Source organism: Aethalodelphis obliquidens, unplaced genomic scaffold (assembly GCF_003676395.1).
Source record: "Aethalodelphis obliquidens isolate GAN/ISIS:26980383/991018 unplaced genomic scaffold, ASM367639v1 scaffold6, whole genome shotgun sequence".
Taxonomy (NCBI): Eukaryota; Metazoa; Chordata; class Mammalia; order Artiodactyla; family Delphinidae; genus Aethalodelphis; species Aethalodelphis obliquidens.
Window position 1 is genome coordinate 35,096,915 of NW_020837950.1, and position 25,869 is coordinate 35,122,783.

General features: G+C 42.9%; 1 protein-coding gene and 1 long non-coding RNA gene across 11 annotated transcripts in view; one reads left to right on the plus strand and one right to left on the minus strand.

Moving 5' to 3' along the window:
* Window positions 1-19,291, minus strand: part of LOC113618940 (uncharacterized) — an 83,197-nt gene extending 63,906 nt beyond the window's left edge. For both annotated transcript variants that reach the window (XR_003432211.1, XR_003432212.1), the window contains exons 1-3: window positions 19,199-19,291; window positions 1,274-1,773; window positions 670-786 (exon numbers count right to left, since the gene is read on the minus strand). This is a non-coding gene — a long non-coding RNA (uncharacterized LOC113618940). The remainder of the gene's footprint in view (window positions 1-669; window positions 787-1,273; window positions 1,774-19,198) is intronic.
* BOD1L1 (biorientation of chromosomes in cell division 1 like 1) overlaps window positions 19,155-25,869 on the plus strand; it is a 55,741-nt gene continuing 49,026 nt past the window's right edge. For all 9 annotated transcript variants that reach the window (XR_003432208.1, XR_003432207.1, XR_003432209.1 and 6 more), the window contains exons 1-2: window positions 19,155-19,517; window positions 24,592-24,716. Coding sequence is in view for 5 of the 9 variants with exons in the window: in XM_027103342.1 (XP_026959143.1) it covers window positions 19,281-19,517; window positions 24,592-24,716 (362 nt within the window). In the remaining 4 variants the exon portion in view is untranslated. The remainder of the gene's footprint in view (window positions 19,518-24,591; window positions 24,717-25,869) is intronic.

Here is a 25,869-nt window from a genome sequence, read left to right on the forward strand (position 1 = left end):
GTAATGTACAGCATGGTGACTAGAGTTAATAATACTGTATTGTATGTTTGAAAGTTGCTAAGAGAGTAGATCTTAAATGTTCTCACCACAAGAAAAATTGTAACTATTTGTGGTGGTGAATGTTAACTAGACTTATTGTGGTGATCATTTTGAAATATATACATATATCAAATCATTATGTTGTAAACCTGAAACTAATATAATATTATGTCAAGCATACCTCAATAAAAAATGTGTTCATCCACATATCACATAAAACCAGCTTGAGTCCCTCTAATGGGACAAGTACCACAGCATTGAGAAATACTGATAAAGTTCATCGGATTCTAGCCTTTCTTTTCTTTAGCAGCAGAAATTTAGTGGTAATAGAGGATTTTGAGGAACCCCAATCTATCCAATAGATAGCACAAAGAAGCTTTGATGAAAGTTGAGTAAGATGGCCAGGAAACCCAGCTCCTCAGCTTCCTCATTGCCGCCCATCCTGCCCCAAGCCCCCGAGTACCCTTGTAGAACACCCAAAGCTCAACAGCAGTATTTGAACACTGCCCTAGCTCCAGCCTTTTGTTGTACAGAGGAAGAAACTAAGGCACCAAAAAGAGAACTAATGACAAAATATTGCATACAAAATTATTGCAGAAACAGATCTTGAACACAGGGCCTTTGACATACCTCTGGAGATCTGTGCACTGTCCTGTGACCTGGAAAACCTTCAACCCTGGGCCAAAGAGATGGCACATGTCCTCCCTCCACCTCTATCTCCTTCCATGCCTTCTGGTTTGAAGCAACCTTTGAGGTGAGAGAAGAGGAAATCTATGACTAGGAGCAAAGGCAGTGAGGTGGGATTTGGACCATTATGGCTATGGTGCTGCTTGGTCTGAAAGCTCTTTGGACTGAGAATATAACACTGATGAATGAGAACCTCAGGGAAACTGACACAGCTCAATACATCTGTACCATTTGGGCCCGCTTTTTCTCCCTTGAAGAACATTTCAACTAGTTGAAGTATCTAGAAGCATGCCACAAACTCAAATCCTATTCCAGAAGCACTGAAGAATAATTTGAGATAGCTTCAGCTTCCATACTTCTGTCTCCGTCCTCACCTGTAGCTCCTCTCTGACCCACCCCTGTCCAGCCATGACCCTCCAGCCTCCCTTCTCTGGATCTTTCTCTCTAGAGGCATCCAGCATCTTTTCCCTTACAGAGTACGCCAGCTTCTGCACATCTCCTCCCCACCCATCGTGCTACTCTACACAAGACAGACAGCACAGCCCACCTTGCTGATGATGGAGTCTTCCTCCTCCAAAGGCTGGAGATGGCATCATAAAATAATAAAACTTGAACAATTTTTCTTTCTACAAGATTTTAGCTCAATATAAGGAATCACTTTTCAACAGCCAGAACTTCCCAGAAAAGGTGAGTTGGCCCCTTCAGGCAATGGTGTGCCTTCACCGTCAGGGGATCACTTGAGAAGGCATCCTTGGAAGATTCTGGTCTCAGATGGGAAATCTCACTGGATATCCACTAATACCTCCTTCCAACTCCAGAGTTTTCTGATTCAACGGGGGTCTGTGGCCTTTGGGTTGCAGCAAGGGGGAATCTGAGGCAGTTCGGGGAAGCATATGTGAGAAGCATCTTTGACTCTAGCACAAAGATCGTCAAAGTTTTTCTGCAAACAGCCAGATGGCACAAACTTTAGGCCTTGCACGTCATACGCTGTTGTTCGTTGCAATTACTCAATTCTGCTATTGTATCAGGAAAGCAGCCGTAGGCAATCTGTAAACAAATAAGTGTAGTAATGTTCCATTAAAACTTTATTTACAAAATAGGTGGCAAATGAGTCTTAACTTATTTCAAAATAAAAAGGTAAAAACAAAAATTGGCAGCAGGCTAGATTTGACCTGCTGCTATAGTTGGCCAATGCTTGCTCTAGGGGAAACTTATCCACCTGAATACTGCCCTCTCCCTTCCTGCTTCATCCACTCAACCACTGAGCCAAGTCAGCACTACCTCCAGAATATGTCTCATGGTCATCCATAAGAGAGACAAGCCGGCACCTTAAGTAATCAAACCCACATATTCCATAGTTAACAACTGCAGGAAGACCCCCAAATTGATCTTCCTTTGAGAGACATGTATGCATTTCTTAAAATGTCAGTGGTCACTAAAACCCCAGGGTAGAAGTGTTTAGCCCTTCAACCAGGAGAACTGTTGTAGGTTTAGGGGTGCTTATTATAAGCTCCTCCCTTCCAGATTCCTGAGAAATAGACAGCAGACCCAAGGAACCACATGAGAATCAAGATCCAGCACTGCACTTTCCTAAAAGGCCAAGCAAGTACCAATAGCTTCAATATTTAGGGCTTTGGGTTTACCATGTTGGAGAACATGGCTCAAACCAGACCTTCCCCAATTTTACTCCTAACCCCTTGAAGACATTTGGGTCTATTCAGAGGAGAACCAAAGTTCCAGAACCAACTCAAACCATCTGACCAAAAGTTGCTTTCTTGAATTGTTGTAACCAGAACAGGAGGGAAAGACAGCAAGTAATACTTGGGCCCACAGCTCTGCATTTAAGTGAAGAGGCTCCATTACTCTAATTAATGTGACTACTCTTACTGGTGATAGGGTAAGAACCTGGGACCACTGAGTTGTATTGGTCAGGGGTCTGGATCCCTATACTGACTACCATACAGAGGCAGGAAGAGGAGGGAAGATAACTTGGTCCTGAGGTACCCACTTTTCAAAGGGACAACTCTGATTAGATGCTGATGAGCATTAATGATTAGTAACAGTGACAATAAGACATTACAAGTTGCTCTTTCTGCATCTTTTCTCACTTATTTTCAGCCACCCTGTGAGGTTGCCATTCATATCAACCCCCTTTACATATAATGGGCTGCCCAGAGGAGTTTAAATCCTAGAATTAATTGAAACTAAGAACACTGCCATCTTGGCTATTTTATGTGATTTCTGTGCTCAGGGTAAAAACCTGAACTTACTTTTGGGGCAAGTTGTCTTTTATCTTGGAAACAATCATTTCAGCAGTCCCTTTGAGTTACAGGTGTGCAAAGTAAGTGCATTCCTACCCATTGATTTTGGGAAAGGGACTTCTTCGGTGGAGATGGGGCTTGGAAAGGGCTTGGGTTTAGAAGAGGCTGATATGTAAATTCAGAATGAATCCTCTCTCATACATCAGTTTACATATGTGAAACTACATGGTGGGTCAAGGAGCCTTCTGTGAGAAAATAGTTTGGTTATTTATCTACTTCTTATATTCTTTAGAACACATCTGACAAGGGTGGGCCTACTTGAGGCCAGACGATGGGAAGTAAAAGAAGGGTCTCCAAGAGGAAATTCATCAAGAGGGAGGAGTGTGGACTGGGCAACCCAGGCAAAGGCTGTTGAAGCAGCTGGTTCTGAGCAGTGAGTGCTTTAGCTCACGATACTGCTCTCTGGATGATGGGCTGGGCCTTAGGGAATACGGTTGCTTCTGTGTGAAATGAAAGAGCTGACCTCTGATGGGCCACATCCCTGGCAACCCAGGTCAATTGGAGAGAAGAGTATCCTTGACCAAGGGTAACCCAGGAGAAGAAGCATCGTCCTCTGTTCTCTGTGGAACCGCGGCAAGAGCTGGCATTTCTCCTGACCACAGGGACTGCCCAGCTTCAGCAAGGGCCAGGCATCCCAGGTTTAGTTCTTCTCACCTGGAGAGCAACAATAGGGGTTCTTGGGCTTCCCAGGAAAGATCTCTGAAGACAAGGTGTGGGTGTGGGAGAGACTGCACTGCCTGCTAATCTGAACAGGTGAAGGATTGCCGTCACAAAGTGGCTGTTAACAAAAGAGATTCATTTTGCTTTTGTATGAGCTCTTGAGGTCTAGGGACTTCCAGTTTCTGAGCATGTGAGCCAACTGAGGCTTAGAGAGGCTTAATAATAGGATCTCAGCCATTCTTAACTCTCATTGCACACAGAATTACTGGGGAAGTCCTAAAACAGACTGATACTTGGGCTGAACCCAGCTGAATTGAATCAGTCTTTTGGACTGGAGCCAAGGAATCAACTATATTTGAAAAGTTCCATAGGTGAATCTAATGTGTAGGAGGTGGTGAAGAACAGGACTAACCTAAGGCAGATAGATAGATAGATAGATAGATAGATAGATAGATAGATAGATAGATAGAGATAGCCCCATTTTATGGAAGCTGAAGGTTAGAAAGTCAAATAAGTAGCCCAAAGTAATTCAGCTGATAAGCTTCAGAATCATATGTCAAATCTAGGTCTGACTGATTGCTGACCCCATATTGATTTTACTCTATCATATTGCCTTGAAGATTCTGGAGAATGAGGAAAAAGGAACCAAGATAGAAGAGAACAGAAAGAACCCCCCAAAGACTTCAGCTTCCTACCAGTTAAAAACATCCTTGCAGGGCTTCCCTGGTGGTGCAGTGGTTGAGAGTCTGCCTGCCGATGCAGGGGACACGGGTTCTTGCCCCGGTCCGGGAGGATCCCACATGCCGTGGAGCGGCTGGGCCCGTGAGCCATGGCCGCTGGGCCTGTGCGTCTGGAGCCTGTGCTCCGCAACGGGAGAGGTCACAACAGTGAGAGGCCCGCGTACCGCAAAAAAAAAAACAAAATCCTTGCAGCGAATAAAAGGAAGATGTTACACAGAGACACAAAAATCTTCCTTCTTCATGTCATGTCAGTGAAAAGCCATCCAGGCCAAATCAACATACTTCAAGAAAGGTTTCTTTCTCCCACTTCTTTCTAGCCAAAAAGCTTGTCAAGCTTCATGCACTTGTTATATCACTGCGAGGCAGGCATTGAATGAAAGGGAGAAAGTGTGGTTGGTGTGGCTTGGATTACAAAGGAATCCCACCTGGGCCAGGGCTCCCAGCCTCACTGAGCACAGGCAGAAACAGAGCGCCATCTTGTGGGGAAATGGTGCAAGCCATGCTGGTTCAGGGCTTTGGACCAGAAATGTGAGGCCTCTAGACACTAGCACATTACAAGTGCCTCAAGGGCAGGAGTCCTCTGAGGGTCTGTGAACACCCAGTAAATAATAATATCGTTTTAGTTAGAGCCATCGCTTATTGAAAGCTTACAATGCACCAAGTTCTAAGCAAAGCCTTTCCTGAGTACCCTCCGCATCCCATATACACTTGCAAACTCCGATGTTGGCAATACTATCCTCACTGGAGTGATACGGGTCTAGAGATGTGGATAACTGACCAGCGCAAGTCACAGAGCTAGTAATGGATCTGGGATTCAACTGAGGGGAAAAATAATAGTGAACTTCATTTCTGCTAGGAATGTGGGGTCTGTTTGACTACAGAACTCTTGGCAGTGTATGTGACACGGGAAAAATGCAGGCAGGAAACCAAATGCCAGCAAAAACCTGTCCTGGAAACCATCCCACTGCTTTTTTATGTCCTCTTGTTCTATAACTAGGCAGAAAAACATGAGCCAGAAGGGTACTTGCAATTGTGTACTGCTGAGTGTTTAAAAACTGGCTCTATGGGGTATGAAAGCCCTGATTTGTGGCATTTGCCAATTTCTGTGGTATAAATATTCCCACGGTGGCCAGTTTCGAGCTACCAACTTGGCATCAACTACTTCACAAATTTCCTGAAATTTTAACATGAGCTTACTTAAACTGGCTCCAGTAAATCTATGGAATCAATTCCATTCTAAGAGAATGAGGCTTGTTAGCTAGAAGTAGGGACTTCCCCCATCCTCCAGTCCAAAATAACGCAGAGAATTTTGTAGTTGTTGTTGTTTTTGGCTGTGTTGGATCTTCATTGCTGTGCACTGGCTTTCTCTAGTTGCGGTGAGCGGGGGCTACTCTTCGTTGCAGTGTGCGGGCTTCTCACTGCAGTGGCTTCTCCTGTTGTGGAGCACGGGCTCTAGGCGCAGGCTTAGTTTCTCCGGGGCATGTGGGATCTTCCGGGACCAAGGATCGAACCTGTGTCCCCTGCACTGGCAGGCGGATTCTTAACCACTGCGCCACCAGGGAAGTCCCAATCCAGAGTGTTTTAGCATCCTTCAATGATCTCATTCAGGATTTTTCCCACAAGGGCTAATACATTGTTTACTTCAGCTTGGTAGACTCATACAATCTGGTTGTATGTTTGGCATTAATCATAGACACTAATGATTTAAATCTCTGGGCTTGGATGCACAGAAGATTCAAGTAAGTGATGTCCTAGACCAGAAGAAAAGATTTTGTGAATCTTGACAAATAGGAGAGAAGGTCCATTCTAGTTAGGATTGGGTTCACTTAGTGAAAGAACAAATTAAAACCCTTAAAAATCAGAAAGCAGAGTAAAGTGGATGTGAACTACACATACATCTTGGGTGGAATAAAGCAAGGTTACAATGAATTATATAATACCAGCCTTTAAAAATCAATATAGAATAAAATACATAGGGCTTCCCTGGTGGCGCAGTGGTTGAGAGTCCGCCTGCCAATGCAGGAGACACAGGTTCGTGACCCGGTCTGGGAAGATCCCACATGCCGCGGAGTGGCTAGGCCCGTGAGCCATGGCTGCTGAGCCTGCGCGTCCAGAGCCTGTGCTACGCAAAGGGAGAGGCCACAACAGTGAGAGGCCCGCGTACCGCAAAAAAAAAAAAAGATAACAATGGAATTGCAATAAAAGAAAGTATGATTACTGGGAACTGTGTCATCTCTCAGGTTCAGAATTGCTTTGCTTCTTCTTGGAAAACTAGCTTAAGTTGAGTTTGGTCTTCCCGGGGGTGGGGGTGGGGAGCCCAGTGGAGTGCTTAAATGCACAGGCTTTGGGCGGAAATCTGTGGCATTGACCAAGTTACTTAACATTTCTAAGGCTCAGTCTCCTTGTCTGTAGAATGGTGATATTAATGGTTTATAAACATTTATCCACATTTCATTTCAAGCTTGTTGGCAAAGCGAAAGACTTAAAAAAAAAAAAAGCTAGCTCAAATATTTTCTTTGGGGAAGACACCAAAAGTGACTTAAACACCACTCCACTAAAGTTTTAAAACAGAAATGTCTGGTTTGAAGGTTATTAGGAAAGCACATGGCTTAAAGAGTGTTGTACCTTTGAATATCTGGTTAAGGGTTACTGGGCACATCTAAACAAGAGCAGAGTGGAGTCAATCTAACTTCCCAGAAGGAATCTAAATTGCTTTAAAGTCCATCAGAAAAATACTCCGGAGCTTTATTAGGAATGCTAGATCCTTCCCAAAGAGGCTGAAAATCACGTCAACTCACAAAGTTGTGCCCCAGATCAGGTTTGGAATGATTTTCTTTCACAGTAACCATCACAAAGGGCTGGTGTGAGGATTATATGAAATGGTAACAGCAGCTAACACATACAGAGTGTTTTTCCTGTGCCAGAACCAGTGGTGAACACGTTCCATCCATTATGAAATCACGTCATTTGCCAGTTCACAATTCTCTAGGGGCTTTTCATTGCACTTAAGACAAAACATGTTTCCTATCCTTGTGGTCAAAGCGCTTTGTGATCTGATTCCACCTGCTACTACTCTACCCCAATATCCTCTGGCTGCAATGACCATATTTCTGCTCCTCAAACACATCAAGCTGATTCCTGCCCCAGGACCTTAGCATTAGCAGTTCTTCCTGCACCAGCTACTCCTCATTTCCTCATGGTTGACTTCACTGCAACATTCAGATCTGAGAATGACCTTCCCTAACCTGTGAGTTGCTGTCCAGTCAACCTCTGCTGTATCTGTCTACTTCATCTTAGGCAGAGTACTTATCTCTTCTTGATATTTTATTCATTCATTTGTTTGCTGACCAGCTAATTCCACTAGAATGGAAGCACAGGTAGGGCAAGCGTTTGTCTGCCTAGCTTACCTGCTTTCTCTCCCATGACTAAAATATTTCCTGGCACATAGAAGGACCCCAAACATATTTGCAGAATGAATGAATGATCTCAGTCAGTCTTCCCCAAACCCTATGGTAGGTCCATTTGTGTATTTCACAAATAAGAAAACAAGACACGGAGAGGTTGAGTGATTTGCCCACAGTCGTAAAGCTAGAAAACAGCAAAGCAAACCCAGTTGTGGCTCCAAAGGCCTCAGGCTCCACCTCTTCATCATCATGCCTGTAAAAATAAGCTTCCTCACTCACCGTTCCTGTTTTATATATTACACATTTAGTCTAAGAAATGGAAGTAAATCTGCCTTTGCTTTAGACTTAAATTAGCTCCTCTGCCATTCATTAGTCAAAATGCTATCTACTGTTTTATGTAAATCTAAATTAAGGAAAATGCCCACTTCAGGAGTGAATATGCCTTTAATTGTATGAATATATATTTTCTAGTACTGCCCTTGAAGATTAAGGTACTTAACTTGTTCAGGCCTTCCATCCCCTCTGTCCATCCAGCATCCATCATTTCTTTCAAAACCAAGTTCCAGGCTGCCTTCCTGTAGATGGCTTCATTGATTAATTCAGTCCATTCCAGCCACCCTCCTACAAATGTACACATTCATTTTCTTCCACTTTGCCCTCATTTTGTTACCAAATGCAAGTTCGTGTACTGGACGCACAGTGAGGCTGAACAAACCGAAACGTCGGAGTTTGGAGCAGAGAAAGGTTTATTCCAGGGCCAAGCAAGGAAAATGGGTGGACTGTGCTCAAAAACCTGAACTCCCCAATAGTTTTCAGGGGAAGTTTTTATAGGCAAAAGTTGGGGTGAGGGCTGCAGGGTGTGTGACTTTCTTCTGATTGGTTGATGGTGAGGTAAGTGGGGGATTCCAGGATTGTGAACCATCAGCCTCCTGATTTCAACCAGTCTGGGGTTTCAGCATGTAGTTACCATCTTCTGAAACAGGAGGGGAGGGGGCAGCGCACAACTTTTAAAAGAATGACATAGCCATAGGACATGACAAAAACTAGTTAGAACTAACTAGATCCAAGATGGTGGAAGATTTGACTTCCAGTAGACCTTAAGCCTCATTATATGCTCATTGTAATACATTAGCTAAATGGCACAACCATCAGCAGCATGACAGTTCAGAGCTAATCATAAAAGGCCAAAAAGTGGGTGGTGGCCCAATTCCTGGAAATCCCCACTCTTTCCCCTGAAGTAGTTGGAATAATCCTCCCACTCATTAGCCTATGAAATTACCCAGCCCATAAAAACTAACCATGCCATATTTTGGGGCCTCTAGCCTTCCCAGGCGGCCCACACTCTGTCTGTGGAGTGTGTTTCTCTCTAAATAAATCTACTTCTTACCTATCACTGTCTCTCACTGAATTTTTTCTGCGATGAGACGTCAAGAACCTGAGTTTCATTAAGTCCTGAGACCAGGTGTGTGATCTCAGTTAAAAGACTGTGGTTTCAAGTCCCAATCTTACTTGCACGGTTTCACTTCTACCTGGGTGGGGGCCTTAGTTTCTGTAGAAGAACTCAAAGATATTGTTATGTATCTCCGTTGAGGAGGAACCAGGATCCTGCTTCAATAGCCGCACTATCCTTTTCCGATTGCTCCTCCTTTGTTTCTTCTTCCCCTTACTTCCCTGATTAACAACTCTTTGAATCTGCTCTTTGGTATTCAGGAAAGCCTAGGAGGCTGAAGCCTTTGTCCTGCAAATAAGAAACTGGGGACGTGAGAAGGCTTTTGTACCTGGGAGGGCCCTATGGGGTCCTGCTTAATTTCAACTTCTACATTACCCAACTCCTCTTATTTTATTTCACACATGTATTGTGTGTGCATAACAAGCATGTTTTGTCTTTATAATCAGCGTGTTAGCTCCCTGAGACTGTGGGCCATGCCCACTGGGCTTCCTATTTTAGGGAACTCTACTTAGAACCAACAAGATGGTATAGAATTCCTATACAGTTGCCTAATAACAGAAAACATGTGCATATAAATGAAAGTACACTTTCTTCCCTCTTCCTTCCTTGTTCTGAAAGTTCTGAATTTTGGGAACAACACAAATGCTTTCTTTATCGCAAAACTCACTGTTTAACCACCATTGTAACTTGCTCAACGTATCTACCACACCAAGGTACGTGTTTCTAATAACCTAAAATAGTAAAAATTCAAATTTATGTTTAAACTAAAAGAATCTTAGCCGTTACTCAGCCTTTTATTATGTTCTTAATGGTTACCTGAATCTCACCTGTTAATTATGGTCTCTTCTTATCACAGAAAAAGAGTGGTGCAAGACATTTCAACATAAACTCCTTACTTATATCCAGAAGAGTACAATTGTCAGTTTAGTATTCATTGTCTATAAGAATTACTTGATGAGTATTTTTATTCAATTTTCTTTCAAGAGTAAGCATAACTTCTCTTTTTCCAAGTAACTCATATCTCTTGAGACACATGATTCAACTCTATGAAAATCATTCTTGAGTCAAATCTCTCTAGCAAGAAAGTTCTTGCTTTTGAAATGAAGGAAGACCCTGCAAGGCTCTCCCAGTTACAAACGTCTTTCCATGACCCCTGTTTCTTGTTTGTAGGGAAAAGGTGTCAGCCTCCTAGACATTCCCTGAATTCCAAAGGGCAGATTCAAACAGTTACTAATTAGAGAAGGGAGGGAACTCAGAAACAAATGAGGAGCAGTCAAGAAACAATGGTGAAGCAATAAAGCAGTGTCCTGGTTCCTCCCAAGGAATATACAAAACAATATTATCTTTGACTTCTTTTGCAGGAACTAAGGCCCCCCACCCAGGTGGAGGATGGTGACTTTAGGCTGAGCACAAGATTCCCAGAACACCACCCTGTTACCTCACCACCAACCAGTCAGAAGAAAGTCACACACTCTGCAGCCCTCACCCCAAATTTTGCCTATAAAAACTCTTCTCTCAAAACCATCAAGGAGTTTGGTTTTTTTTTTGAGCACAAGCCACTCATTCTCCTTACTTGGCCCTTTCAATAAACCTTTCTCAGCTCCAAACTCCAATGTTTCCGTTTGTTTGGCCTCACTGTGCATGGGACACATGAACTTGCATTTGGCAACACTTTTAAAGAGTTGTCCCCACCCAATCCATGGCCTCACAGGAGTAACAGAGACTCTAGTATTAAAAAGCAAGCCATGTGGTTTAAAGAATATCAGATTTGTATTGATGTTTTGAAGTATGCCAGCATGGATTAGTAGGAAGTGTCAAGCCAAGGCTCAGTTTACAAAGGGGGCAAACGGTGACAAATGCTGATATTCACTAGGTTCCTGTGCACATGGCACCATTTTTCACAATCCCTTCCCTTTTGGGTCCCTCCCCACCACCCTAACAAGGCATCCTCCATATTAAACAATAGAATCTTTATTAGTTTGAATGTTTTTCAGTATTTGTTTTACATCAAACGATGGGTAAGAACAAATATAACTAGGCCTCAGAAACAAGTGGAGGACAGGCAGGGCCTTCACTGTCCATCCCTTATCTGTGCTTCACTCTGCCGGTTGTCAGATGTTTTTTCTTCTGCAGACTGGCTCTATCCATATGGCAGAGGACCTGGTGGTTGACTACTAGACATCTGCTTACAGTGTGGCCACCAGAGAGGGATATCAATTATCTTCAAAAACCCCAAGGATAGTTCTAATTGGTACAGCTTGTATGGGGGCTTATCTCTAAATGATTAGCTGTTCTCAATAAACTTCTGTGTTTTCCTCATTTTCCACAAGGAACTTGTGGAATTTAAATTTAAATTTAAAACGTGGCCAAGAAAATTTGATGTTACCTGAGATAGACCATCCGGAATGGTCCCACAGCAATATCTCAATTTGTTCACCACAGTGTGGGGCCCAGCCTTCCGTTTTGCAAGGTCAGAGGGTGAATATCAGTACACAAAGAATGGATCTGAATCCCACATGGTTTCACCATTAACCAAGTTCTTACAGCCTTCTGCATAAAAATCATCCATGGGGAAAGATATAACCACCAAGTGGAGAGCTTCCTATATTTGCTGAACAGCACTTTTTCTTCCTAGATGCGAAGCCAAATGTGAAGCCAAATATGAACCAAAAGTTGTCCAATGATCACAGAGTCAGAAGAGGAATGAATTAGATGATCTTAATGGCTGGCACCTATTAGCAAATGCATGCTTTCTGTAGAAACAATGCCAGTTCTAGACACTTTGGATCCCTGCCTTCCATAGATGTTATGCCAGCCATTTTCCCTCTGAAAAGATTCTTCATTCAGAGGTAGAATACTTTCATTACTTAGGTATAAGATTTATGGGTTATAAACTACCTTCTCATCCCTTTCAGAATTTCTACACAGATGACCTGGATTAGATTTGGGTGTTTCAGATAATATTACATCATTTCTACAAATCTTGCTTTCATTTCTACTTTTCCTAATTTCATTCCTGGAGATGTGGCTTGCAGTTTGCAGGGAACGATCTATCATCTAGAATATTCAGGAAACACACACACACACACACACACACACACGTTATTTTTAAAATAAAAACAATCTTCTTAAAGACTAACTCTTCTAAATGCAAAATTCCTTTCGATTTTTATAAGCATATTAAGGAATATCTTTTATTTCAAGGTATCTGATATACTGCCATCCCAATTGTCAAAACAGCCGGCAACTCTGTAACATTAATTGACACTGGCTGCTTAACTTCATAATAAATCTTACTTCTTTAAATCTTATTGTTATCACTACCAGAAGCTTAAATCTTAAAGGCAAAGAAATGTGAAAAAAAGTAATGTTACCTACATAAAAGGAGTATCCTCTTCTGAAAACAAAAACATGTTGAAACTAGGAAGTGTGGAATAAAAACCTGACTAAAAGGCAACCAATCACTTAAGGGAACCACGAATGGCCATCAGAGTTCCCCAAACATTGATGAGAAAATTCGTATTTTAGAATTCTGTCTCAGCCTACCCACTGTACCTCCCCCAATGCCAAAAGCAATTTCTTCTCAAAGTAGCACATCTGCATGTGTATTAATTAACTGATGGGCTATGTCACAGAACATTTTAACAGAAATGAAATAAATGCATCATACTAAATGAGCATTTATTGGACACGTCATGTGCATCCAGTACCCATACCAGAGACCCAGTGTCCTGCCTTGATTCTATTCTCATTCACAGTACCATTAGAAATTATAATGAAGGAAAACTTGGACCCTTTTCCAGTAATCTGCTCTTTCCTCAGCATGCAGAGTTTCCCCCTCTCTTTGTCCAAATTCCACCCATTCTTAATAATTCATTTCATATAACAAATTGTCATGTGACAAAATGATATATGTCACATTGTCATTTACGTGAGCTGGCTTGGTCATTACAACAACCCTGTGAATTAGGCATTATCTTCACTGTTCAGAGAAGCAACTTCTTATCTAGTGAAATGCATACATTCTTGAATACAGGCTTCTCATCTCCAAAGTCTCACAACCACATCTTTGCTGCCTCCTTTTAGTCCAGGCTTTATAAAGGCCCAAGCTTCTCAGTTCTGTAAGCCATGCAGTCTCTGTCACAACTCTGGCCTTGCAGCAAAAGCAGCCTTAGACAATGCAAACAAAGCAAACCCAATGGATCTGGCTATCTTTCAATAAAACTTTATTTACAAATATACATCAACCAGATTAGGCCTGTGGGACACAGTCTAGTCCAATGTTTTTCAAATGGTGAACCAGCATTTGTTAAAAATTTCAATTCTCAGGCCCTGCCCCAGGGCTACCAAAAGTGAGATTCTGAGGATGGGGCCAGCACTGTTTTAACAAGTCTTACAGGAGATTCTAATGCACCCTAAAGTTTGAGAGCCACTGCTAATCTTCCTTATTACCCACACAGGACCCTCCCACATAAAGTATGAATAACTAAGGTGATGGCTATGCCCCACTTCACCAGAAAGCCTCTCTCCACCTCTTCCACTCACATCTTCTGCTCCAAATCATGATTTTTCTCCTCCTCTGGAGTTCCTGCCCCAATATCCCAGGGGCTTATGCAATCCAATCCTAGTATTCTGTTGCCATTATTGCCATCTTGCTGTCCCAGACCCATCTTCCACCTCTCACCTGCTAGAACTCAGCTGCCTTCAATTCTGCAGCTTGTCCAGGGAGCATATGCTCACACAGCCACAATTCCCAAAACACCCCTACTCTTGGGCACTCCTAGCCTGGCAGGGAATGAGGAGGTTTCCCATCTCTGCCAGAACTGACCCTCCTTCTCTCCACCTGACCATCCCCTTGTGCCACCCTCACCTCCAAGTCCTGACAAGCCCTTCAACTTGTTTCAGGAGAAAAAGAAATTCCCCTTCTCACATTAACATTTTATAAAATGTTCTGCCCAACTACCATCTCCACCTTCATTGACTATTGTACACTGCAGCAGAAATATAGAAATTAGCTGTGACCACAGAGTTTGCTTTGGAAAGACAAATAATACATCTTATCCTCTTCCCCGCCTCTTACAAAAACTGTTAATGGGGGTGTTTTGAACCCCACCTTAAAATGTGTTCTGTTATCACTGAAAAAGTGAACTTTCAAGATTTCAACTGAACTTTGAGTTGATGGAGAGTCATTTAGGAAATAATATTCATCAGCCTTTTGATTATGAAAGGCAAGGCCTGGGGCCTGGTTTGGAATGGGAACAAATGACTCTGCCTAATAAGCATATGGGCTCCCTGGGGTTAGGAGATCACTGTAAACTGATGTTTGACTTTCACAGGACTAGCCCCCGGAAACAGGGTTTGGAGGATTGGGTAGGGGTGGCGATGGGGCAGGCTGGGCTGTAGAAAAGAGAGGAAATCACAGGGGTCAGATATTTGGCAGGTATCTGGTGCCCAAGGACACAAATGGCTACCAGTAATGGCTGCCATAATAACCCACCATTGTTCCCCTCCTTCCCAAAGTATTTGTAAAGTTTGTTTAAAGTCACCGGAGCATCAAACTTGGGAAACCAAATGAAAGCTCGATTATATTCAAGGAGAGAGTGGGCTTCCCTGGTGGCGCAGTGGTTGAGAGTCCGCCTGCCGATGCAGGGGACACGGGTGTGTGCCCCGGTCCGGGAAGATCCCACATGCCGTGGAGTGGCTGGGCCCGTGAGCCATGGCCGCTGAGCCTGCGCGTCCAGAGCCTGTGCTCCGCAATGCGAGAGGCCACAATAGTAAGAGGCCCGCGTACGGCAAAAAAAAAAAAAAGGAGAAAGTATTTGATTCTTGCTGAGATGCTCTGAATTCAGACATACATACAGTGGGGTAGGGGAGCAATGGCAAGTTTTTTTGAACACCTCACCAAGAGGGCCCCCACTATTATCAAAAATTATATTACTGATTCTAAAGAAACTGTAAGAGAAGAGAACAAAGCAACAAGGCCATTGGTAAGAAATGATGACTGCTTAAAACAGCTTTTTTCCCCTCCTTTTTTAGATTTAAATGTACACCATTTTCCCCCTAGGTATTCACAATACTCATCCCTAGGACCTGCCTTCAAATGGAAAGAAAAGCACCTTGGAACAGACAAAGCAGTACAGATCAGTGACCCTGATTCTTTTCAATGTAACTAGAATGCTTTCCAAGGCTAAAAAATTGTTCAAAGTTACACTGTACCCAGTCTGTGTGTAACCAGTGTAACAAACCCATGGATACAAATATTCTCATTTCTTTTAGATTAACTGTGTGTTATTCAATAAGACAGTTAACATACATTTTATAAAATCAATTGTGAATTATCTATTTAAATTATAATTTTCTACTTTTTTTGCCAAAAGGAACAGAATTTAAATTGCCTTGTCCAATCCCTATAGAGGTCTAAATTAGAGCACTCAGAGCAAGTTTAAGGGAACCATGAAAGGTAAAACTTTTCTTTGTGTAACTACTAGAGACATTTTATAGAGCATATTGTAGAAGTACATTTTCTTAGGAATACCGTTTATAAAAACTCAATACTTCCAGTGAATTTGGAACACACGCAGAGACTGATAATTCTGCAAAATAATAGGCAAAGAATAGGATTAATAGAAGTGGGACAAACTAAAAGAAAAAGAAACCATATTGGACCAGAAAAGGGACCCATCATCTTAAACCAACCATGATTTATAATTTTCACCAATAAATACTATAAAGAGTAATTTAAAACACGTGTGTGTGTGTGTGTGTGTGTGTGTGTGTGTGTGTGTGTGTGTAACATCTCTGGAAGATTATACCAGACACTGGTAATAGAGGTTGCTTCTGGGTAGGGAAACTGGGGCACAGGGGAGAGACTTAATATTCCACTGTGTTCCATTTGAATGTATTACCTAGTTTTTTAAAAAATTGAATAATTGTATATACATATATATCAATATAATATCCAAAAGGATTCATACTAACACGTTAATAGTGGTTATCTGAAAAAGAGACTGTTTTTCTTTTCTCTTTTGTATTTTATAGTTCTCAAATTTTCTACGAGTATTAACCTTACAATCACAGAAATATGTACTTTTAAATGTCTCTAAAAATATGGAGTATTGGGGACTTCCCTGGTGGCGCAGTGGTTAAGAATCTACCTGCCAATGCAGGGGACACGGGTTCAAGCCCTGGTCCGGGAAGATCCCACATGCCGCAGAGCAACTAAGCCTGTGCACCATAACTACTGAGCCTCTGCTCTAGAGCCTGCAACGAACACCCAACGCAGCCAAAAAAAAAAAAAAAAAAAAAAAAAAAATTGGAATACTGAGTAACCAATGAATCAAAATAAATAAAATTAATAATATCAATAAAAAAGTAAAAACAGAATATAGTTAATTCTCACCCTATGATGTTTTAAAAATATTTAGGATTTTCTATATGTTGTTTACAAAACATAAAATTATTTACTAGCCACTGAACCAATTCATTTTTAGCAGCAAATATCTTATTGTTTCATTATTTTCTTAAGTTTGATCATTTGCCTAATTAAATTTATGGAATTTTGCTGAATTCTTATGGATGACTCTTTAGTTATTCCCAAATAGTTGAGTAAATTTGATACACACATCTATATACACCAAAGAAATACCATGCCTTTTACCCTACTACACACAATAAGTACTATATACATTTAACAATATATTGTATTGCATTGTTGGTAATTAACTAAAGGGCAACGTCATATTCTCATCTTGTTTTCATAACTAATTTTGAAAATCGATAAAACTTATATCTTATACCATTTTGATCTTGATTTGCTTTTAGTGATAAAGCTTTTATTGCACGACTTCTGCTCTCTGCAGTCTTCATTATACTCCTCAAAATGCAGGACATTTGGGCTTCCCTGGTGGCGCAGTGGTTGAGAGTCCGCCTGCCGATGCAAGGGACACGGGTTCATGCCCCGGTCCGGGAAGATCCCACATGTCGCAGAGCGGCTGGGCCCGTGAGCCATGGCCGCAAAGCCTGCGCGTCTGGAGCCTGTGCTCTGCAACGGGAGAGGCCACAACAGTGAGAGGCCTGCATAACGCAAAAAAAAAAAAAAAAAAAAAAATGCAGGACACTTTATTTGAATTGAAACAATGAAGTCAAACTGTTTCTGATAGAAAGTAAATCCAATCAGGCTGATCTGGGTAGTCAGACAATGAAAATGGCTGTTAATTAGGTTATATGACAAATATTTCCTATATTTGACAGTTTTAACTTTAATCAACTATTTCATTAGCTGCAAAGTTTTGACAAAACAAAACTGAACCACCTGTAACCAAAAGAAAAAAAAAATGCATTTTATCCAAAACTATTTATGCAAATGAACAATGTTTTTCCCAAACTTTGAGTATATTGGGTTAAACAAGGTACATCTCATTTTTAAAACAGTCTAATTCATAGTCACTTGATGTCTTTTTTTTTCTTTTTTAACACCCTACTCTAATCATTTGATGTCTTGATAAAGCCTATCTGGTATATTTTCTAGTAACCGAAAAAGTGGAAGAATAAGGACTAGGTAAACAAATCCTTTGGCAAGTCAGGTGGTTTTCAATTCTTTGCTTTCAAGAAAATTGAAGGACTAATTGAACGGCCAGCTCAAAGATCATCAAATCTAATTTTTTGAGATCAAGAATTGAGTATTGCTACAATAAAACTCCGTTCCCAGGTACAGTACTTGTTTATATGAACACAATTTCTCAGGTCATACAGCTATAAAAACTAGAAATACGAATAGAATTGTTGCTCAATCCTTTCCGTTCTAGCAATAAGACATATTCATCCACAGATCTATGAATTTTAAAAAGCAACAAAATCCATTTCACTGAGATGTATTTTCCCATAACTTTTACATTCTATTGAATAATTATGAAAATTTGTAATATTTATTTTGCTTTGATCGTGTACTAAGAATAATTTTAAAGATAACTCAGTCAAGAATCAGGCGGTTTGCTCTCTGTGTAACCTTGGACAATTAATCTCCTCGCATCTCAGTTTCCTGATATGCAAATTAGTGATAATAAGACCCAGTTTAGCCCTGTTCCAAAGACTGGGTGAATTAATGCACATAGAAAGCTCTAAACGCCACGCCTGGCTCCTAGTGCGTGCTATATAAGCAAGCATTACTTATCGATCAAACTAATCAACAGCAACACCCTAAAAACTAAAAGCCTGGCGGTTTGTCTTCACGGATAGGAAGGAGGTGCTGGAGGGATCGGGTTCTAGACCACAGGCACACTCGGAGAGCAACGGGATGCTCAAGAGAAAACGGGATGGGACGGGGAGGAGAGAGACAGGAGGCCCCTGGAGCTACCTGCCTGGAAGAAAAATGGGCAGGATCACAGACTGAGAACGAAGAGGGCTGCGAGAGTTTGGACTAAGCAGTTCTACCAACGGGTCGCATGTCTACGGATGCGAACGTCTATGGATCTCGACTGCTCCGTGAATCAGGAGCAACAGCATCAGGCCTAAACGCCACCGCGGTTGTAACCAACCAACGGTCAACGTTTCGCTCCTCCGCCCCGGCCAGGTGCTAGACGGCGCCCAGTCGGCCCTCAGGTCCTGGGGGTCGCGTGAGTCAAACGCCCGACTGTCCTGGATTCCAGACCTAAGACCCGCGCGCAGAGCCAGCCGCCCGCCGCCCGCCGCCCGCCGCCCGCCGCCCGCCGCCGCTTCCCACACGGCCCAGCCTTGCGAGGGCGCCCGCAGTCGGAGGCTGCTGTAACTGGCCCCTCGCGGCCCCCGTAGCCGGACCTTCGTTGCTATTGTCACCGCCTTTTCCTCCCTTCCCCCGGTTCCCTTTCACTTCCGGGGTTGCCCTGGATCCGCTGGTTCCGTAACAACATTCCGTTGGCTTACCTCAGGCGGCGGGACCTGTGCAGCCGCCGCCTGCCAGGAGCGCCGGCCGCCCGGGCCCGCGCCCTCCCCGGCCCAGACCGCCATGGCCACCAACCCGCAGCCTCAGCCGCCTCCTCCCGCGCCGCCGCCTCCCCCGCCGCAGCCGCAGCCGCCGCCGCCGCCGCCCGGCCCCGGTGCTGGCCCGGGCACGGGCGGGGCGGGCGGCGCGGGGGCCGGCGTCGGGGACCCGCAGCTCGTGGCCATGATCGTGAACCACCTCAAAAGTCAAGGGCTCTTCGACCAGTTCCGCAGGGACTGCCTGGCCGACGTGGACACCAAGGTTCGGGGCGCGAGATGCTGCGGGCGTGCGGGGACAGGGGAGGAACCGCGGGCCGCCTTGATGGGCAGTCTTCCACATCCGTCGATGGGCCGGCGGCGCCTTGGCTTCCCCTGCCGAGGCCCCTCTGAGGCGCATCTCCCGCCGAGCTCCCTGTGCAGCCGCTTCCTCTCTGAGCTACTGCTTTGTGCACGGCACTGTGCAAGGCACGCTGTGTTCATTCATTCGCTTAGCCTTTCATTCGTTTAACAGACTAGCGTTAAGCACCTCCAACGTGCCAGGCACTGCTTAGGTGCTGGGAATGTAGAGGTGAGCAAGACGGAGTCACTGTTCTTTTGGAGACTCTTTTGGAAACATTACCGTTAACTGTGCTTTCATCTCTGATTTCCCCCCCACCCGCCATGTTTACTTTGTATCCAAGTTATTTTTGCCTTCTCTCGAAGATTTCTGGCAAGGATCATATCTTTGTCCTTTGCAGAAATTACTAAGTGGTAATGAATCAAGTTATTTGCAGTGTGCATTGCTGGACTTTGTGAGGGGTGCAGGAGTGAAGAGGCAGAGCTGGGCAGATCAGGACTTTTGTTTCTACCGATGACTGATTTAGGTAGCTTAGGCCAAATCACTTCTCTAAAGTGAGAAGGGAGGTGGGGTGAGGGGTGAGGAGCAGAGAAAACTGAGGAAAGGATGGAGGAGAGGGGGCAGCAGATAGTGAAGTGGAAGAAGGACTGGACAAAAGAGTGAGTTCTGAAGAGTAAGTGGTAGAAGGGAAAGGTCAGCACGGTGGTTTCTTGTACAAAAAGAGTTAGGGGCTAGGAAGGGGAAGGGATTTTATACCAAATGTCAAAGTGAAAGGAGCATTGGCAGGAACAGGTAAACTTAGCTGGTTCTGCAAGGGATGAGCAGAGGACACCAGGAAGGAGCACTCAGTGAGGTGAATGGAAACCCAGTAGGGTCTGGAAGCAAGTGAAGCAGGAAGCTTCTGTTGGAAACAATTGTTTTCTTTTTTTTTTTTCCTTAGGTTTGGTTTGGTTCACTGCTTTTAGAGTTTTGATGGGGTGAGGGTTTTCTCATAGTGTGTTCAGCTGTTCTAAAGAACCTCGTTTCTTTGAGAAAAGTGCTTTGTGGTGAACTGCGCACAATTCCTTTATCTTCTCTGGGAAAACCTTCCTGACATGTGGGAACATCTTCCCTTTTAAAAACTCTGGCCCACCTTGTAGACCAGAAATGGAATGTGCCTTTTTTGAGTTGTCAGAGTTTCAGCACCACAGAAAATTCAGTTTACTTGGGGATATTTATCTATGTAGGAAGTATTGATATGTAGTTTTCTCACTTTTAGAGAATATGCACAACCACCTTTTTGAAAATAATGCCTATTGCCCCTTCCTTCCTTCCTCCCTCCCTCCCTTCTTCCCTTCCTTCCTTTCAAAGGACATGGCCAAGTAAATGTTACCCAACTAAATAAAGCTGGTTACTTGTATCCAGCAAGTAGAAATTTCACTTTGCTGTTCTCAGAAACCTACAAATCTGTGTGTTATTGTGTATGCAGATTGAAAATTTAATATGCTGGTGGTGGGGGCGAGGGGGCTGCAATGTCTAAGGCTCAACTTTTTCTTCATCCCCATCCCCACTGAGTGTTATTGCTGTATCTGTAATATCCCTGCCAGATCCTCTCAAAGTGGAGTCTTAAAACATTTCTTGGGCGGGAAGGAAGGAAGCTCAGGGCTTTGACAGTCTAATGAAAACTAGGGAAAATGCATATGTTCACATTAACATGCAGCCATAAGATCCAGCTAATGGCGAGGCTCCTCTGCTGTAGACCACCAGTTCCCAGACTCCTGGAGCAAGCTGAGAGATTACAAAGCCGTTCTGACCCCTTTGCACTGAGTAGAGTATGAGGAGGGAAAATCAAGAGAGGCCCATCTGTCTGTCCCAGGCAGGGAGCTCACTGACCAAGTAAATATGGCACCTTTCACCCCAGGTGGTAAAGGCCAATTTTTGGATACATTCTCAGTTATAAATGACTCCTGGTCACTATGATTATTGTCTATTTCTTTTTAGATTCAAAAGGAAAATAGAAGACAGAAGTATATAAGTTTATTCACCCAACAAATACTTATTATGTACCAGGCATTGTTTTAGGTGCCAGGGATATAGCAGTGAACACAAAGTCCCTGCTTATATGGAGGTTGAATCCCGGCAGAGAGAAACAGACAATAAATAATATGTGAGAGGTTCTATGGAAGAAAGAAAGCAGGATGGGGGTGGAAAGGATTGCTGATGTGTTTTGAGTAAGTTGTTCAGGGAAGATTTCAATGAGATGACATTTGAGCCATAACTGAAGGAGCTGTCCAGCTATCAGGGCTGAGGATTCCAGGTGGAGACCACAGCAAGTGTGGAAGGCCTAAAGCAGAACCTACTGAGGGAGAAAGTGACAGGAGGTGAGGTAGAATTGCCGCTCCCTCCCTCCCTCCCTTCACAGATCTGTCTGGCCTTGGAAGCCTTTGTATAAGAGTTTGGCGCTTACTGGAGCTGAGAAGCCACTGGCAGGAGTTGAGCAGAAGAAGGACATGATCTGACTTTCATTTTAGATAGCTTGACCTCGTATAATTATTAACAGTGTCCCCTTTGCACCCAGTCATGATCTGGTTTGGACAATAAATTGATATGGTTACCCTAATTTTAGAAGATTGGCACTAGCTGCACTGTGGAAAACAGACTTCCGATAAACAAGGTAGCTCAGGGAGATCAGCAACAATAATCTAGAAAGGAGATGAGAATGCTCTGGACCAGAGTGGTAGCAGTGAAGCAGGAGGGAAGTGGTCAGGTTCTGGCTGTTTTTTGATACTAATGCTGACAGGATTTGGTGATGGTTTTGGAAGAGGGGTGGAAGAGAAAGGGAGGAAGGAAGCAAGGAGGACATCAAGGCTTTTGACCCGGAGTACTGGAGAAGGAAGAAGAGATAGATAACTATTCCCAGAAGGGTAATGGAATCTAAAATATTTCTCTAGTCACTAGGCTTTTGACCTAAAGTAGAACTTAGCAACCAGGAGAATTACCTGTTGTAGTTCAGATTGAAGCTTGTTTTATGGGGCAACTAGAGTGCTAAATTTGTTGTGATATTTGATCCTAACTGTTTCTGAGATTTGGGAATACTGCAAAGAAGAATTATGTTTTAGAATCATTTGGGGAGAAAATTAATTTCATTCACATTGGTTTTGGATAAATGGAGAAGAACATGAAAAATGATCGTGAGACCATTTTTGGTAGGATTGAACATAGGTATTAGCAAAAGTCTGGAAATTGGAAGAGATGAAGGGGTGTCACAGAGGGATAAAATCTTTATCATCTGTGTTACCTAGATAGTTACCCAGTCATCTCACCTGACAATGACTTTTCAGTTGCTTATCTGCCTAGAAGTTGGAAAGGTGTGTGGAAACAAAGATTGAAAGAGTGGAAGGAACAGGCTTACATTTCAGTAGGGAGATAAATATTCCCCCTCTCCCCAAAATATAGTACAACACAAGAATTACTTGAATGACAGTATGTATAGGAGATAGTTGGTACGTGGGAGAAGGGCCACGGAAGCCTACCTTGGGTGTCAGGATGACTTCACAGACTTGGGTGAACTCCAAAAGTGAGAAATTTGCCAAATGGACAGGAGAAAGAATGGTAGGTGTACAAGATTGAAGGCATGAGAACTTATCACTAGAGAATTAGCTTTGAAGGGTAAGGGAGCAAATAGCAGAAGACGAGGCTGTACAGTTTTGCTTAAAATCATTCGGAACACTCAAACTCATCTACGTTAAGAGCCACATAAAAGAAAGATATAAACAGCATGACATGTGGGGGACAGCTTGGAGGAACGAAGCATGCAGTCCTGACTGAGTGGTCAAACATTCCTTCTAGGCAGCATCCTTTTAGGATGAGATGACATAGTATGTGTCCTCTCTCCTGCTTCCCTTATGTCAGGAGTGCTCAGCTGTAGCACAGCTGACATTTTGGGCTGGATAGTTCTTTGTGTGGAGGTCTGTCCTGTGCACTGTAGGATATTCAGCAGCATCCCTGCCCTCGACACACTGGATGCCAGAAGCAACTCCCCTTAGCTGTGAGAATCAAAAATGTCTCCAGACGTTGCCTGATGTCCCCCCCCACCCCGGGGGGGAGGGGGGCAACAATTGCTTCCAGTTACGAACTGGTGACCTACATCAAACTTAATGCTTAGCTCCAGTGGTTGCCACTTCATAATTTCTCTTGAATCCATGTCTTTCAGCCTGTTTTTGCCACCCCAGTACAGACCTTTATTATTGTAGTCATTGCATCCTTTCCTGAGTATATTTTGTGTCTGTTTACTCTTTCACTGTAGGAAGATTAAAAGCTTTATCAGAAAGCTTTTAATTTATCAGAAAGTTTTCATCAGAAAGCTCAGCTATCACATATCACTCTGCTTATATGTGTTGTGGGTTCCCGTTCTCTATCCCATAATTCCAGACTTCGTATACAGGTCCCCAGATCCTTCTAGGCCCTGGCCCCAAGCTCTGTCTCCAACTACATTTCTCTGCTTTTTTATAGTCTCTTCTCCATCCAAATTGGATTTAACAATGTGGGGGGCTCCCTAATGCTCCTGACCCCACATTTTCTCACCTACTTGCTCTTATATTGTTGGGTGTACCTGCAAGGCCTGCCTTTCCTGGTCCCAGCTGCGTTGTGAAACTCAGGTGCCACATTCTCAATGAAGGCTTACTTTCTCTGCTCTTCTCCCTTTCTTTGCTCCAAATCATCTAACAGTAACACTTACTGGTATCTTATTTTCTAGTCCCTTGTCTGTAAATAGAAGGTATGTCTGTCTTCTTTGTATTCCTCATCTCCAAACATATTGTCTTAGACAAAATAAATGGTATTTGAATGACTCTGAAATTATCCTAAAGCAGGATTGTCATAAGCTGTGAAACTTTGTTGCCACATTGACACTGTAATCTAAGAAATGTTTAACACTGTTAAAGATACTCAGATTCCTGAGACTATCGATATTGTATAACAATGGAGATTTTTTTAACATTTATGTCTTTTTTCTTTCTAGCCTGCCTATCAGAATCTGAGACAACGTGTTGACAACTTTGTTGCAAACCACTTAGCAACTCATACGTGGAGTCCGCACCTCAATAAGAACCAGCTAAGAAACAATATTCGACAGCAAGTGCTCAAGTAAGCCTCAGAATTGCAGAGTTTCTACAAGGGCTTGAGAATGTCACCATATACTTTGCCTGAAAGCAGAGACATTGTGCAGAAGTTTGTTCACCTGGTGATAATTTTGTCAAGTTTGGTGTGGCTACTTTATATTATGATACAGTGTGATTTTAGAGTAGGTGCTAATCACTTCACATTTCCCCCATAAATTTAACAGTCTGATTTCTCCTGTAGACCTTTGGAAATATTGAGGGAAGGGAATGACAGCGTGACTTCAAAAAAAAAAAACCCTCTAGATATGATATGAATAGATGGTTAATGCCAGATAGGTAAATATATCCTATACAGTTACATTCACAGTTATTCTCTTGGCCCTAAAAGAGCAGGGTTTATTATGCCTGATTTACAAATAAAGACATTAAAGGTCACTGAGATTAAAACATTTTCCCCTGATTTGAGGCTGTGTCTTCTGTGTTCTAATATTGCCCCTCTCCTTTTCTTTTGTCTTTTTACTTGCATTTTACTGTGATTTTACCTGTGCTTTTTAATGATGACATATCCAAAAAAGGTGGGAGAAGTGCATTTAGACATGTCGGAGTCATTTTTTGGTAAACATAAAGAGAGTGAAAAGGTGGAATGGTTAGAGGGACCTAAAAAAATCATATTTATTCCCCCAAAAGCAGATTAACAATATTATCTTGTTCTTGATTAACAATATTATCTTGTTCTTGAATATAAGTATTTGCCAAGACAAGAAGACTTGGACCCTCTCTCCCTGCTTCACACCCCAAAAACGTGACTACATTGTTTAAAAACTGCCTTAGTCTCCCTGCCTTGACAAATATTTACGAAATGTGGCTTTTAAACAGTTAGACAAATGTTTTTACAGCTGTTACATCTTTTATTTATTTAATTTATTTTTGGCTGTGTTGGGTCTTCGTTGCTGTGCATGGACTTTATCTAGTTGCGGCGAGCGGGGGTTACTCTTCCTTGCGACATGCGGGCTTCTCATTGCGATGGCTTCTCTTGTTGCAGAGCACGGGCTTTAGGTGCACGGACTTCAGTAGTTGTGGCACACGTGCTCAGCTGCTCCACAGCTTGTGAGATCCTCCCAGACCAGGGATCAAATCCATGTCCCCTGCATTGGCAGGTGGACTCTTAACCACTGCTC